This window comes from Hyperoodon ampullatus (assembly GCF_949752795.1).
Source record: "Hyperoodon ampullatus genome assembly, chromosome: 6".
Taxonomy (NCBI): Eukaryota; Metazoa; Chordata; class Mammalia; order Artiodactyla; family Ziphiidae; genus Hyperoodon; species Hyperoodon ampullatus.
The window spans coordinates 121,472,887-121,490,548 of record NC_136919.1 but is presented as its reverse complement, the minus strand read 5'-3'; the positions used below and the strand labels follow the sequence as shown (position 1 = coordinate 121,490,548).

At 37.2% G+C, this 17,662-nt stretch overlaps 1 protein-coding gene across 2 annotated transcripts in view; it reads right to left on the bottom strand.

The window, feature by feature from the left end:
* Positions 1-1,289: 1,289 nt before the first annotated feature.
* The window catches only part of GLRA3 (glycine receptor alpha 3), a gene marked incomplete at both ends in the record, with an annotated part of 167,588 nt that continues 151,215 nt past the window's right edge, over positions 1,290-17,662 (bottom strand). Inside the window, 2 exons of one of the 2 annotated variants that reach the window (XM_079707061.1) lie at positions 1,290-1,568; positions 17,075-17,119. In XM_079707061.1, the coding sequence (XP_079563187.1) occupies positions 1,290-1,568; positions 17,075-17,119 (324 nt within the window). The remainder of the gene's footprint in view (positions 1,569-17,074; positions 17,120-17,662) is intronic. The other variant, XM_079707060.1, reaches the window with a different exon arrangement.

Genomic DNA, 17,662 nt, shown 5'->3' with positions numbered 1-17,662 from the left:
TAATGTCCCATTGTAGTTGAAATAATTCCATGGGGATGCTGATAAATTTTAAGTAAAAATTTTATTTAGAATTATTCACATCTAGTGGATGGCTTATATATTGAAATCATTAATTCAGAAATATAAAATAATCAATCCTCACTTTGTAGACATGACTTATTTATATAATTTAGAATTAAAATCTTCTGTCTTTACATTTGGAGCTAGGAGTTGGAACTCATATAACTTTGATGGGAAAACTGTTCTTATGAAAAAATCTTTCTAAATCCATATTTGTTTTCAGTAAATTCATTTTTATCAAAATGTAAATACTATAATGCCATTGAATTTTAAAGTCTCATTCTAAGCTAAAATATAAAAGTCTTACTGAACTGTATTCAATTATATCAAAACAGTAAACGTAATTACTTACAGACAATTAAGCAACTATTAAAAACCGAACAAAACAAAGATGCTGGCTTGAATTTTTCAGTGTTTGGCAATAATTAAAATTATTTTAAAAATTAAAAATACAAAGCTATAACACTTTTTAAAAACAATAATGTTTTCAGTATACCTACATTCATTCGTAGAGATATAAAGTTATGAAAAGTAGATTTTGTATATAATATGACCGCTTAGGCCATTAAAAAAATTTCCAAAGAGGGAAATTTAATATTTTAAACAACTAAATTTAGTATCTAAACAACAAAATTTTTAATTTTAATCTTCTAATTTAAATTTTTTATTCCCTAAGTTGGTTCTATAGCATGTGTATGTACAATCTTCTATCATTATTGAGTGAGTTTCCCACTGAATTATCTGATTATTTTTCTATTTTGTAACTACAGTATAAGAAAATATTTTAAAGCCTCAAACTACTGATTTTTTATCTTCAACGTTTCCCCTTTCCAAAGTTTTCTGTGCAAATTTTACTTTTGTGATATTTAATATTGAATTAAAAATCAAAGAATTCCAAAGTAGTTTTCACATGTACTATTATGTGATATCATATTAGATACAAACACATTGACAGTAATACTTCCACTTGTATGATTTACTGTGAAAAAAGAGATAATCTTAATAGGAAATAGAATCCCTATAATATATATATTTTGTATCCATTAAAGTACTCAACTGCCTCATGACTTTGCATAGAAAATCATAATAATACCCTTCCATATGCCACATATGACAAATGGTCATCATTTGTACACCACACACACATACACACACACACACACACACCCCTATGGCAAAAAACCTTCCTTCTGAGTTGACAGTCTGCACACTTGCACACCCCCAGAGACTTAATCTTGTTGTTGATGAATATCCTCATGCCTAAGAATTTTATAGATAACCCAGTAGAAAATATTAAAAATCAAGAAGGCTAATGGGAAGCAAGCTCGGGAGATGGTGTCAATCTTCCTGGCCCTGTCAATGAAGACCTTCCTCATTTCATCCAGGCTCTTTGGCATTACCTGGACAGGATGGTTTGGGCCCTTTGGAGTCACACCGTCTTTTGTTTGCAGACACGGTCCCATTCCATAGGCTGTGAAACTGAATCGGCTTCCCCTTACCTCATCATCCTGTCATAAGAAAAACATTAGAAAGCACTTTAACCCTGAGAAAACCATAATTCAAAAAGAGTCATGTACCAAAATGTTCATTGCAGCACTATTTACAATAGCCAGGACATGGAAGCAACCTAAGTGTCCATCGACAGATGAATGGATAAAGAAGATGTGGACATATATACAATGGAATATTACTCAGCAATAAAAAGAAATGAAATTGAGTTATTTATCGTGAGGTGGATGGACCTAGAGTCTGTCATACAGAGTGAAGTAAGTCAGAAAGCGAAAAACAAATACCGTATGCTAACACATATATATGGAATCTAAGAAAGAAAAAAAAAAGGTCATGAAGAACCTAGGGGCAAGACGGGAATAAAGACACAGACCTACTAGAGCATGGACTTGAGGATATGGGGAGGGGGAAGGGTAAGCTGTGACAAAGTGAGAGAGTGCCATGGACATATATACACTACCAAACGTAAAATAGATAGCTAGTGGGAAGCAGCCGCATAGCACAGGGAGATCAGCTCGGTGCTTTGTGACCACCAAGAAGGGTGGGATAGGGAGGGTCGGAGGGAGGGAGACGCAAGAGGGAAGAGATATGGGGATATATGTATACGTATAGCTGATTCACTTTGGTATACAATAGAAACTAACACACCATTGTAAAGCGATTATACTCCAATAAAGATGTTAAAAAAAAAAAGAAAGAAAGCACTTTAGTCATGGAATAGGGCATGTATATCAGGCATTTCAGAACCATAACTTAAGCTTTATCATGATAAATGATAACATTATTATAATGAAAAGGTAAAGCATATAAAGGTGAGTTGCTTTTCTTTCCTATTCAAGTTTTATTGATTTATCCTGCTGCATCATACAGACGTGTTCATTCAATGAAACACTCAAGTGTTATGTTTTAATGGAAAAATTAAATATTCTGATATTGTCTACATATTGCTAGAATATCTAAATAAATTGAGCAACAAAAAAATCTATTTGGACATTATATTATATATGTTCATGTACTAGATTTTTTTCACATCATGTGTTTAAATGTGTGCATATATGATGTCAAAGGGAAAATACTATGATCATAGTTTGAATATTTCTTTTTCATGGAGGCAAACACTTTAATGCTTGTTTCCTACAATTTCATGTTACTTCATTGGGAAATACAATCTAGATTGACAATGCTGCTTGGTTATTGTTATTCTCACTTGATGTTTTATACTAACCCATTTGGCATACTATCAGATGGCCAGATATTCTAGTTCATATACTATTACTTTTAAGGTACATTGGTTTTGTTGAAATTATGAAGGAAATCTGGCAGAAGTTTCATGTTAAAGAAAATTATAACTTATCATGGTCCTAAAAGTATTGTTATTTTTCTCTAAAATGTTGCAAATTGAGAATTCTCCATGTATATATATGAAAAAAACAAAATTTAAAGAAAAATTACTTAATAAAAACATGATAGGGCTTCCCTGGTGGCGTAGTGGTTGAGAGTTCGCCTGCCAATGCAGGGGACGCGGGTTCTAGCCCTGCTCTGGGGAGATCCCACATGCTGTGGAGCAGCTGGGCCCATGCACCACAACTACTGAGCCTGCGTTCTAGAGCCCGCCCGCTGCAACTGCTGAAGCCCGTGCACCTAGAGCCCGTGCTCCGCAACAAGAGAAGCCACCGCAGTGAGAACCCCGTGCACAACAACGAAGAGTGGCCCCTACTCGCCACAACTGGAGAAAAGCCCGGGCACAGCAACGAAGACCCAACGCAGCCAAAAATAAAATAAATAAATTTATTTAAAAAAATGATAAATGAAATGTGTTCATGATGGAAAATATGGTATTTAATCCTTTATAATGAAATTCATTAATGAATAATTTAATGCATTTGTTTAGAATGTAACTGTAGATAACTGCCAATTAATTGGATTTTTGCTACTAAAATTCAATGTTTAAAAGATGACATCTTAAAAAGTTGTTACAGCTCAATTTTTATGAAAGTACTCTGTGATGGTAACATAAGAGTTAAAAGTAATTAATTGGCTCAAACTCTTGAAAATTTATTTTAGGTCTGTGATAGTACAGGCCTAATGAACAGTATATTACAAAATATGAAAGGGAAAAATAGAAATTTAAATGGATTCTAAAATTGAGAAGATAATCAAAGTTGATGTAATAATGTATGAAATAGTTTTTTGGGGAATTAGGAAATAAGGCAATTATACCTGAAAAACAGAAACATATAATTACTGGAATATATCTCCACTGTAAGATGTATAAGCAATTGAATTTTGAGGAAACAAGCCTAAAATAAAAGCTGATAATCCAAATTACATGTAACTGTTGCAATCTTACAAAAATTGGAAATTGGTTTTCTAGTGGTCTTTAACAGGGATGTTCATTTATACTGCCAATGTTTTTAGCCACCATGGAAAAGTTAAGGCCAAGTAACTGTTTTCTTTGTATTGTCTTTATCTTTATGGGGAAATAATTGATACATCACCATATAAATTTAATATATACAGCATGATGGTTTGACTTATACATACTGTGAAATGATTACCATAATAGGTTTAGTGAACATCCATCGTCTTGTATAGATACAATAAAAAGAAAAGAAAAAAATTCTCCTTGTGATGAGAATTCTTAGGGTCTACTCTCTTCACAACTTTCCACTATATCATACATGATACATCTTACAGCAGTGCTAACTCAAGTCATCATGTTGTACATTATGTCCCTAGAACTTATTTATTTAAAACTGGAAGTTTGTACATTTTAACCACCTTCCTCCACTGTCCATCTGCTCTGGAGAATTGAATATTTTCAGACCTTTAGAGAGCCTCCCACATACACACTTGTCTCAAAACAGAGATTTGAGATTTAAGATTTAACATACATAGTGAACAACTATATTTTCTCAGTTGGATCTTTCCAGGGAACTGTGAGTAAAGGGGTAACACCAGGCCTGACTGTTGAGAACTGCAGAGAAAGACCTAGTTTTTCCAGCATGATTTCCTTGAAAAGAGGAATGTGGAGTTTTCTTCCTTTACTGTGGCACCTGCCCTGGGGGAGAAGTTCAGTGGCCTGAAGGCTGGAGGGGCCGGGGGAAGAAGCTCTTGAGTCACTGCTGGACCTCCCCATGAAATGAAGATGCTGTGTCTGGCATGTCACCTGCCTCGCATGCTCCTAGAGGACCAAGTAAACGCAATATTAGGTTAAAGCCTATCGTGTCTGGAGTGTCTGATTGACAGTTTGAACCTAAAACCTCAGTGGTGGTGACGGAAGGTGACCTGGCTTTCAGATCCTTTCAGACTCAATGCAGCCAAAGGTTCTGGGAGGGAGTTCTGATGAGAACATGACCCTGATCCTCCCTGGGTTTGAGGTTGCAAAAGCTCCACAGAAAATACTGGGGATAAACCATACTGTTGGGATATGGATGACACACACATATGCCCTATTGAACTGGCAGGTGGATGATGAGTGAGATAAAACCGAACGGAAACAGAGTCATAAAACTGAGGAGAAAGTGGCTTTGTCTCCTGTTAACTGATTATCTTTGTGCAGCTAAAACCACTTGGGGGAAAGAGAAACCAGAGCAAGCGCATCGAGCAGCTTTGCAGCCTGTGTTCACGATGAAAGCACAAGTCCAGTGGGGACTTAGAGGGACACTGCACTTTGTCTTGATGTCACTCCTCTGCCACCCCAGGCAAATGACACTGGAAACAAGTGACTACAGTGCAGCCCTGTCCAGTGGAAATATAATAGGAACCACCAACGAAAGCTACATGTGTAATTTTAAATCTAAACTTTACATTTAAATTAAAAGAAATAGGCAAAATTAATTTTAATAGTATATTTTCCTTAACTCACTACATCCTAAATATTATTCAAACATTGACTCAAGTAGAAATTAAAGGAGAAATTTTGTGTTCTTTATTGCATACTAAGTCCTTGAAATCAGTGTGCATTTTACATTTATAACACCCCTCAATTCAGACTCCATATTTCTAGGGCTCAACAGCCTCATGGGGCTAGTAGATACCACACGGGACAAAGTAAATAGGATCTGGGCCACTTTGCTGAGAAGGACCAGCAGATACCTGGGTGGTTCACACTTTCCAGGATCTTTAGGTTAATTGACATAAGAGCTGATGATTTTTCTGCATGCTGCAGCTGAAAAACAACGTTTGATGTGAATGCGAACTCCTAACTTGCTGCAATGTTGCCGTTCGGGAATTGCTGGCAGGCTAAATTCAAGGACCCTTTTGGAGTGGGTGAAGCCTGGGGTGATGTGAATCTATGCTGAGAAGGAAAGCGGCCTGTTGTCTTTCTGCTGTGTACTGGAACAGCCCTGAAGAAGACACAGCTCTCTTAAGGGATGTAGCAAACCTGGGCTGGCCATACAGCAATTTAAAAAATAATAATAATAATAATGCAAAAAGAAAAAAAATGAGCCTCCCCAAACCACATGCTCTGACCTAAACTCTGGTAGATACAGTGATTCGGGGAGTCCCCCAGGCCTGGGTTCCAGGCGGCTCTCTTTTGGGGAAGGCAGGAGAGTATATACAATTCATGGACACGATTACTCTTGCAGCTGACATGCTGGGTTTCACTGAAGGAAAAAACAAATCTGGGCCATTCAGAAGAAGGAACTTGGCCAGAGAAGACTCTCTCAGCTCTCTTTATGTGGCTTTCAAGACACAGAGTGAAAAGAGCGAAAACTGACAGGATTCCTATGAAAGATTTCCTGGCACGTTGTCGCCAGCCGGAGGGGAAGTAAATCTGTTCTAGTTCCAGCAGCTGCTTCCCTTAAGGAACCCTGTTAAATCTGGCACTTTCATCTCAGAAGTTATTCCAGTGGTGCCAATGGGAATGCAAACAAAAGGCGCTGATGCGGTGGCTGAATTGACTGCATCTGTGAAGACACAAAGAAGCCTGCCCACGAAGGCCAGGGTCTCCTTGTCCAGTTCTGAGTGGGGTCCCAGGCTGCGTGCCGTGGTTAATGGAGAATGGCCAGGGGTGGTGAACACAGCTCTTTGGGATTGTGGAAGCCAGGGCGCCATGAGCAGTAAGGCTGCTGGGAAGCGAGAAGGTGAAGTTAAGAGCAATGTTAAAAAGCTGGTGGAGGGCTTCCCTGGTGGCGCAGTGGTTGAGAGTCCGCCTGCCGATGCAGGGGACACGGGTTCGTGCCCCTGTCCGGGAAGATCCCACATGCCACGGAGCAGCTGGGCCTGTGAGCCGTGGCCGCTGAGCCTGCACGTCCAGAGCCTGTGCTCCGCAACGGGAGAGGCCACAGCAGTCAGAGGCCCGCGTACCGCAAAAAAAAAAAAAAAAAAAAAGCTGGTGGAGAAGAGAAGAAGGCAGAGTGATGCTGTGTTTGTAGGTATCATGGTTGTAGTGAAAACTGCAGATAGGAAAAGAAGGGACTAAGACGTAGCCAGTAGGTGGTATCACCTTTGGCTAAATGTATAACTGGGAAGGATGTGACCGTGGATGAAGGCCCTTGCCATTTCTGGCATGAGTCTAATCTTGGGCTGCTGTTCCTTAGCCCAGTTGTAATTGGATGTACTAAAATGGGAGCCCTTAGAACTGCCTAAACCTTCCGCTGTAGTAACTATTAAACAGCACAAGATTCCAGGGAGGTAAAGAAAACTCAGCTCTGATTAAGGACATGATGGCAGCAGGGGTGCTACCCCTCGTTCATTTTCTCTGGAATAGTCCTGATTGGACTAGGATAAAAATAAGCAGGTCTTGCAGGCTGACTGCTGACTGCGTGGGTTCACTAAGGAAGTCCCCATAACTGCCTCCACGAGGTGGACGTGGTGAAACCTCTTTAGGAGTTTCAGAACAGAGGAGGCTGGTATGCTTTGGTCCACTTGGCTACATCTTTCCTCTCCATCCCAATCTAAAAAAACCTCAAACACAGTGAGTCTTCATGTGGGGTAAACCCAACTGTCACCTTACTCTTTGTCGCTTAAGGAAACCCGACTTCTCCAACATGTGTCACAACCTGGTTGGAAGCAGTTTGGTCCAGATCATTGTCAGACTAAGTTGGCTAATGATGAATGAGAACTTTCCTCTTGGAGGAGAAAGTCGGGCAAGGTTTGGAAAGCGTAGTCGCACACATGACTAGGTAAAGCTTAAGATTCAGACTACATGCAGCCAAGAGTCAGAGACCAGTGCCATCAGTGAAGTTTCTGGAATAAACCACTAGAGACAATTCACACACAATAAAGGACACACTGCTATTCTCCTGGATCCCACTAAGAGGAAAACAGCTTGCAGCACTATTTGAAATCTGGCAGATACGTTTTGGGTTTCTGTTGGTCATGGTGTACAGAGTGACAGAAAGACAGGCTGAATTTTTTTTTTTGATGTGGACCATTTTTAAAGTTTTTATTGAATTTGTTACAATATTGCTTCTGTTTTATGTTTTGTTTTTTTTGGTCCGAGACATGTGGGATCTTAGCTCCCTGACCAGGGATCGAACCCACACCCCCTGCATTGGAAGGCAAAGGCTTAACCACTGGACTGCCCGGGAAGTCCCAAGACAGGCTGAATTCGAAAGGGGAACAAGGGCCAACTGCAAGACATCTGAGGCAGGCAACAACCCAAGCTGCCTCTCTGAGGCCTTAAAAGTCATCCACTGTAGAGGTAGCTGTTACTAAAACATGCAGACTGGAGTTTCTGGGAAAAGCTCAATAGCACCCTAAGGTGGCTGCTAGGATTCTATACCAGAAAACTCTCTAATGCCATGAGCAGATTAATCTCTTTGAATGACAGCTACTGGCATTCTCTTGGGCTCTGGTAGAGACAGTCCCTAGACTAAAGGAATCTGAAGAGTATCAGACTCTATTTAGGTCTAAGATATCTACCATGTCATGCATGATGTCAAAAAGGCATCTCCATTCAAGTTCCCTGATAAAAATGAAAATGACATATTCAGGAACAAGCTAAGAGGAGTAACTTGGGTGAAGTACATCATATGAAAATGTAGCCTTTTGACAATGGACCCATGATGGAAGCTACCGAGAGTGGTATGAACCTCACGCTTCTCTTCCCACTGAGGAAAAACAGGTCCCTTGGTTCACCAATGGAAACTCTCATATGGATGGTCAGGACCCACAGTGTATCTGCAGTGGAATGAGTAGGTAAGTCTACACAATGGGCTGATTTGAGAAGCACTGAATGTGGCAGTATCACAAGAACCGGTTCTTTATCTCAAAGCTATAGCTTTATATAGCTTTATATCTGATATTCAGGGACTCCTGGGTCCTGGCCAGTGGCCTTGCATTATGGTCAGGCAAATGAGCCCTTAATTGGGCAGTTAAGAACATCTCAAGGGGGCTTTCCTGGTGGTGCAGTGGTTAAGAATCCATCTGCCAATGCAAGGGACACGGGTTCAAGCCCTGGCCCGGGAAGATCTCACATGCTGTGGAGCAAATATGCCCATGCACCACAACTACTGAGCCTGCACTCTAGAGCCCACAAACCACAACTACTGAGCTCGCATGCCACAACTACTGAAACCTGTGTGCCTAGAGCCCATGCTCCATAACAAGAGAAGCCACCACAAGGAGAAGCCCGTGCACCGCAATGAAGAGTAGCCCCCGGTCGCCACAACTAGAGAAAGCCCATGCACAGCAACAAGACCCAACACAGCCAAAAATGAATAAATAAATGAATTTTATATTAAAAAAACAATTTCCTCTTTATAAAAAACATGAAAAAACAATTTCCTCTTGAAGAAAAGGAACATTCCAAGGTGGGAGATGCAATTCCTTATAGAAATCCCAGGGTAGAATTAATTAGGTCATGTAGTCCCCATCTAATTGCCAGCTCAGAAGGGGACTACAGCACCAAGGCACATGTCTTGGATTGGTCTTTGATGTAGTCATGGTGGTGTCCAGGCCATGCAGCAATGGACAGAACATATCCCTCTGTTGTCCAGTGAAGCCACTGATGTGGTCAGAGCTTGTCTGGAATATTAACAAGATAAAGAATTGCTTGAAAATTGCCTTTGAGTTGAATCTCCCGAGGACAAGAGCTAACACACAGCTGGCAGATAGAATGCTTGGGGTCTTTGCCCAAGCCTCTTGGAGGATTCAATGGATTTTAGCAGAAATAGGTGGTCCATATTGGGCTTGTTTACACTGTAACAGAAGCCATAGCTGAAACTACTATTAATGGCTTGGAACAGGCACTTTTATATCAGTCTGGGCCCCTGGAATAGATCCCTTTGGAGAAAGGAACACATTTACAAATGGCTAGTGTATAAAATGGCTGAAGAACACGACATAGTAAGGGCATCTCACATCCCATCAGCTCACAGAGCTGTGGTTTAAACAGAAATTGGAGTGAGCAATGCAAACATTATTACTAAAGACAGGATGGTCAGGACATGAAGGGCTGGTTGGTTCACTGGATGAGTGCACAGACCACGTGGGTATGAGCCACAGTAAGGGGGAACACCTTTACAGAGGTTTCTGGTTTCTGGTAGTGGGAGTGTCGGGGGATAGAGAGCAAGGCTGTGACTTAACTCTGTCCCACCTCACAGGTTTTTCTTTTGTATTACCTGACAGCATAGTTTTGGGTCCACGACTGCATTTGCATTGTCTAGCTGAAAGGATCGTTGCTACTTATGATACTGTATCTGTTTCTTTAGACTAGGAAGCCATGCATGCCCTCTGTAGGTGAGGGAACTAAAAGTCCTGTGTGCTTGAGAAGTTATAAGGCCTCGCACTCAGATGAAGACGCTTTATCTGCTCTCTCTCCTGCTTTTTATCCTACTGTAAAGCTGAGCAAATGACCTATGAGATTAAAGTTTATTTCTGTCGTGCAAGTAAGTTGGCCTCCTCAAACCTGTAATCAGAGCTATGGAGTTATACTGACAAAGCCACTTTACTCTGGATATGTGTTTAAATAGAAAATGACACTTTGAACAATTTAAACTTCATCATCTTCATACAGCATTCGTCCATCATAAAAGCTGGCAACAACGTGTAAAATGACCACATTCTGTGTACATGCAATAATGACAGTCCAGATGAGGACAATATTTCTCACACTGTGGTCCACGCAGCAGCTGTCTCAGCATCGCTGGGAGGGACTGCTGAGACCCAGTTTTCTGGATCTCAGTTGCGGAGATTTGTACTCATTAACATTTAGGATGTCTCAGTAATCTGCATTTCCAAGCTCTCTAGGTGATCATAACACACAATTTGTAGAAACAAAAATTTCCAAGAGGCACAATGCAGCTATCCTAGTTAGCCTGAATTCATGGTGATATAACATTTTTTGAACATCTCTAACACTTTCTAATTTAAATTTTAAGTGGTAGTTTATGAAAATAGACTCTGTAGTGACTTCTGTGTTAGTATTGAGGTATTATTTTATTTTTTAATAATTCCTGTTTTTAAGTAAGGCTGTTTCTCGGAAAGGCTATCTGTAAGGCTATTTATATGACCTGTATCTTTACTCATTTTTAAATTTATGTCAGACCTAGGAATATCTTAGGAATAGACTGTGGACAATTACATTATATAATGTGATTTGGTGCAGTGTTGTTTTTTCAAAAGCATCTGGAATATGATTTCACTAACAAATGTATCGCCAGTGGCTTTCCTGTTAATTTTGGAGGTGAAAAAATAGAAACTTTTATTTTAAGTAAAAATATTTCCCTTATTAAAATGTCTCATTCAAATATTTCTTTCCTGGCAAAGGTAATAGAAAGCAAGATGTTGAAGGACTCTTGTTCTAAAAAATGAAAATAAATTGGGTATCTGCATTATTTTTTAAAAATGTCTGTGCTATAGGAAATAGTTTTTAACTATTTTATATAGTCACACAAATATATTTGATGGTCCAAATTTAAAATCTGACTCAAGATTGACATTGAAAATGCAAATGTTTTTATCATAGTTAAGCAATTCCATGGTTTCATCATTTATTGCCAGGGGTCTGGATAGTTCCAGTTATTTAATTCCCAGATTCTTGGTTTCTTATTCTAGGAAAAGATGATTATAGCACTACATAGCAGATTTTTTTAGGGTGAGAAAAATACATACAACCCCCGATAATGTTGCTATCGTATTATCAATATTTTGTTTGTTATAATTGTATTATTATAGACATCACATAATACACAATGTGAAAGAAAAATACCACTTAAACAATTTTACCATTAGATATTGTAAATCTACAGAAACTAAGCGAGCACTAAAGTTCTGTGTAAAATAGGCCTACCAGTTGCTGACTCCCCAGATGGCCTCACACTTGTAGACTTTTCACTAAAAATTAACTGACAGCATAAAACTAGAAGGATCACTTGGCTGCCTCACTGTCTTACTGTTGTGATGGATGGGCTTTGCTCTACAACTGCTGGGATTCTTGCAAATCTAATTCCTGCAATCAAGGAGGCTTTCGTGTTGTTAGTATGTTCCATGAAACAGCACAAATATTTGGGGTGAGCCCATGGGATGAGGCCCGTGGAGTCATCTTATTTCTTCAGCAACAGGATCTCAGCTCTACTGGACCAGACCCCAGTCGCTACCCCGGAGAAAGGATGAGAGAATCAAGGACCCCTGAACTCCAAAGTGATCTTATGATTTTTTTTAAATGACTGGACTTTGGGGATCTTTTTGAAGGGCTACACTTAAAACAATAATTTTAAGCATGAATATGAAGTTTTTCTATTAGCTCATTATTAATAATAGATTGCTATACTAGAAGGTGCATTAAATTATTTTATGACTCAACTAATTTCTCTTTTTTATAAAACTCAGTCATAAAATTATCCCATGTTTATATATGTTCAGAGGTGCAGTGATATTCTTTATTACAATTAACACTCAAATATTTTTTTGAGATAATTCAATTTTCTGGTGAGGTCTTTAGCTTGGGTTTCTAATGGACTAAAGGCCACAAAAGCAAGGTTTAGACAAACATCTAAAACTTTTGACTCAGACACTGTGTTCAACGTTCATAAAATTAAGCCACTTTACAACTCAAAATATAGACAATAATAAAGATTAAATAGAATGAATTAAAATGAACCAAAGAACGTGGTTGATTAAAAAAGTAAAATTGAAGAAATAGCTTCATTTACCCACAAGTCAATCCTCTTATGCTTCAAGCAAGTTAGAAGGGTAGGCAATAAAAAATATAAAAAGCCATTTTGTTAGTGTATAATTCTTTCTACAGGAGGACCTGTTTTCACTAAATATGGAAGTGAGAAAAATGTTTCAGTAATTAAGCAACAATACCATATTGTGAAACATTCTAAGCGCTTTTTCACTTTATTTAGAGAATTATGCCAAAGACTAACTCATGTAACATGCATATTATAACTAGAATTATTACAGAAAGAAAGTCCAAGGGTAAATATAGTCATTCAGTTGAATTGCTTCATCTTTATCATCAAACATAATAAACTAACATATATATGAAACAAGAATTAATTTCCTATCCTCTTAGTCTTCAAAAATAACAATAACAAAAAATATTATTTGTTTGCAGGCTTGGTGAAAGCATGAAGATTGCTAGTGAGCGGTGACAAAACATTAATTATATAAAACAGCATGAGTGATAGTTAATTATGTGAACTGCTGTGAGATACAACAGCACTAAATATGTTACTTTCATCCTAATGTTTCTTCCCTACTGGATACATTTGAGATGTTCTTTATACAATCAAAATGCTAAGTAAATTATCCCAAAGGTTTTTTTGTGTAAATAATTTTCTGTAACTTTTCATTGTCAAGTAGGAAAATGACAAAGGAAGGAAAAGTGAATTGCTATTAATTCCCATTTATATGATTTCAAAGTGTGTAGATTTTGAAAAAATTACTAATAAACAAAACGGCTTGGTTTTGTTGAGAAAAAATCAACATCACTTAGAAAATTCTAAGGTAAGACGAAGTATGTGAATGAATTAAAAGTTATTTTTCTGAAGTAAGTATCAGCTTAAAATAAAACCCTCAGTTTAGACAACTATATACATTTCTATATCACTTAAAAATGGAAGGCTTAAAAATATATAACTATATATGAGGTTAAAAATACTTTAGACTTGCAAGTCTATTGTCAATATAAAATTCCTTGAAATCCCAGGGGAACCTTGCATTTCTTATAGATGACATGAATTAATTATGAATTAGCCAAGTTTATGCTTGGCATATTGAATTTAGATTCAGAATGGTTTGGAGATTATTGAATGGTAAAATGTAAGCTTAAAAAGATGAATATTTTAGATGAAATATTATGAAAGTAATACATATATTTTGGGGAATTGCTGAGAAGTCAATGAAATATTGTTTTTAAATCTGTACATCTATTTCTATTTAATGTGCTAGATTCTTTCATTGCCAACTCATAATTATGGGGCAAAATAAGATACTATATTACAGTGGACAGCATATATAAAAAGCAGTGTATCTTTTTTAGTTAACTTTGCAATGGAAGTCACTAAAGTGTCACTACATTAAGTAGAGATTATATTACTTTATTGAATATTATTTTCCTAAAGAGATACTTCAGAGGGGATATAGTTCTAAGAAATAGTCGTGTTTAACATAAACTCAAAATATTTGTTGGCAGGAAATAATTAAATTCTTACAATTTTTGTTTTACTTGAGAAAATGAAATTTCTAACCCCTGTGTATCAGAGTCACTCATATAGAATTTACTTTGAAATTATTGAGAACCTACTTTTTTCTCAGGTATGTATCAAAGAAATTTGTAGGAAGTTCTTACCTACTGAAAGAATATCTTCTACTCTAGAATATAGCATAAACTGACCTCAAATGGAAACTTTATTGGATAATTTAGTGTATATGGGTACCATGTTGCTTCCGAGCATGGAGCCTCATCCCTTCAACCAAAATAGTACACATATATATTTGCATTTGTCCTAAGACTGTAGAGCTGACAAAAGTACAAGGCAGAAAAATCAATTATTTGTTATTCTTAAACGTTACCTTGAGTTATTTTTGAAGTAAGATAGGATATAAATACATACATAAATGGAAGTTTTTGTACAGATAGTCAAAATGCAGTCAATTATTTAAAAAAGATAACTATCACACCTAACAAAATACAAACTTGGTAATTATTTTTTGAATCTAGAACTAGTGGTCCATTCTTATTCCATTTGTGTACACAAATAATAATTAATGTACAGTAATAAGTAGGAAGATAGAGGTACTAGAACACCGTGTGTATGTGTTTTCACTCAGCAAACCATTGCAGTATTCTACTGCAATGCAGAAGCTGCATGAAATGCATTAAAGCAATCCCATATCATCCATATTGCTCAACAAATAACATGTTCGGAAATATTTTGAAGGCTTTATAACCCTCCAGGACTCAAGTAATAATATCATACACGGGAAGAGCAACTTCTAACCAAAATACTTTCGTATCATGCATACACCCACACACACAGCCCCGGGGATAAGCATTTATGACAAGGTGCAGCGGTGGGTGATCAGCACGCAGCAGGCTACGACAGTGTGGGGTGGGGAAATTTGGATACAAGAGTGAATGTGCATCCTTTCACAGCATATAAAAGGTTCCCTGGTACCTTCATAGAGGAAAAAGTAAGGTGTAAAAGATTGTATGCAATGCCTAAGCCAATGCTGAACCAACTTAAAACTTTCCTTGGAATACCATGTACATCAGTGTACAGCCCTCTGTTGTGACCAAGCTTTCTCTAAGGGGGTGATTTTATTTATTGCCCCTTTTGCCAAACTAAAGTACTAAGAAGAACTCATGCAAGTCAGTACTCATGAAAAAGGGCGTGGCGTCCACCTTGAGCCTCCTTTTCATTATATTGATTTAAAGATTTTGATTGCTCAGACTGTTTCTAAGCAAAGTGCATAGTTTTTTTTTTTTTTTTTAAATTGAGGAATTCATTCAGCCCAGAGGGCTATTACGTTGACAAAAATCGTTTTCAAAGAGTGAAAATGATCAACCCCAAATTTGCATGATGATTAGAATATTATAAAACTAAATGGCGTGCACAGATTTCTAATCAATGTATTTGCATTTAATGTATTTTAGAGTGTGTTTGTATTTTCTTAAACGATATGGTCAAAAATCATACTGTTTCTTTTTTTAAAAATAAGTATTTATTGACTGTTAGTGAAGGAAATCTGATTTTTTTCATCAGAGCTCTTTTTGCATTGTTTTGTAAGGCAATATTTAATTGAATACATGTATTTTATACTAATGCTACTATATGTATGAACTGTTTAGTTACCGAAAATTTAAATATGTACCTTTCCCAAAGAGGCTACTATGGTCTATTATGCAAATTCAAGGCAATTAATTTTTTTTTAATTACCGTTAGGATAATCAAGGAAAAGTAATTGGATCATGTGAATTTTTTTCCACCAGGGATGAAAACTGAAGAAGTAGCTAGCTATGTTGGGAACAACTATGCAATTTTAGTAGAAAAGAAAAATAGTTCAGTGATTATTTAACTAAGGTGTGTAGTAGAATCTTCTGGGGAGGTTTTTTCGTTTTATTTTTGTTTTTTGTTTTTTGATATGGACCTTTTTTTTTTTTGAAAGTCTTTATTGAATTCGTTACAATATTGCTTCTGTCTTATGTTTTGTTTTTTTGGCCATGAGGCATAGGGGATTTTAGGTCCCCGACCAGGGATCAAACCCGCACCCCCTGCATTGGAAGGTGCAGTCTTAACCACTGGACGGACCTCCAGGGAAGTCCCTGGGGAGGTATTTTAAAATACACCGTATCCCAGAAATTTTAATTTAGTAGACTGGACTGTTTGTATATGATTTCCCAAGCTAAATTCTTGGCTTTTGGTATGTTTAAAATTTTATCACTGAGTGCTGTATTATGGATCTCCAAGTCAAGCTACTGATATGCTCTACTGTAGATTACCTTTCTAAATATTTAGCCATTATAATTGGACATGTGTCCTTGTGACCTCTTTTTAATCGAACATTTTCGAGGATGCTATCAAAACCAAAATCATTCATTTACTCTAAAGAATCTCAACATGCTTTAACATTAAGAAAGGATGCTAAAGATACACAGGCTGGACAAAGCATTTTATTTTTGCCTTATTTTTAGGTCTCTATTTTCTGGCAAGAGGGACTGTTTTCAGAACTTATTTATATAAATAAATTTCCCATTTATTTTGAAACTAATTTTGTCAAGGTATATGGTTATTTCTTCTATGGAGACTATTATAAGAGACATGTGATATTTCTGTTTAATATATATTTTAAAACCATTTTGACCAGTTTGGTTAATAGGATGAAACACAATATTTCAATATCTTTTGATTGAGTGAGGGAAGACAAAGGGAATTGTTAGAAAAACAGAGTATCCTTAGCTGAAGGGGGTTGGTGGTGGTTCAGCTTTGAGTGTGCAAGGGGCTGTGTTTCCCCACCAAACACTGCCTGAGTGCACAGTATGCTGTCTGCATTTTTACCAATGACCACATTCCTCTACTTAGAGTTAAGAAAGTGAATTTACCGTGTCTGAGAAACGGTAAAACTTCTCCAATGCAAAAGCTTCTGTCTGTGGGAAGGTAAAGTGGACCAAAAGGGATTGAGAAACCAGAGATAGATGATTAAAGTCATAGATGATTAAATATAATTGCACAATTGGTTTTAATTGCATAGATCATCTTAACATACATATGTATCAATTAATAGATTTTCACATATGCAAGGTATCCACCCCCCCAAAGTATGAAGTGAGCTTAAAAAAAAAAAAAATGGATTTTTATTTTCCTGCACTAAATCTTAATTACAATATTTGCCCCCTGAATATTTCAAGTAGTGATTAGAAAATAATCAGGAGTAACTATTTTTCCATTTTGATACTTTTCTAGAGTGCCAATCACTAGAGACATTAATCTTGCTGTCTTTCTGTGAGCCAAAGAATAAGGGGTGTCAAATATTTTTATCCCAATACACTTACAGGTGGTAAAATTGGATGAAGAGCTGCTTTGGTAAGGATTTTTTTTTTTAAGGAGAAATCAGAATTGAGTATCTAAACTTGTAGCCTGTTATGTTACCCATTAGCTACTCTGACTGCTGGATGTGTGGTGGGTGCAGA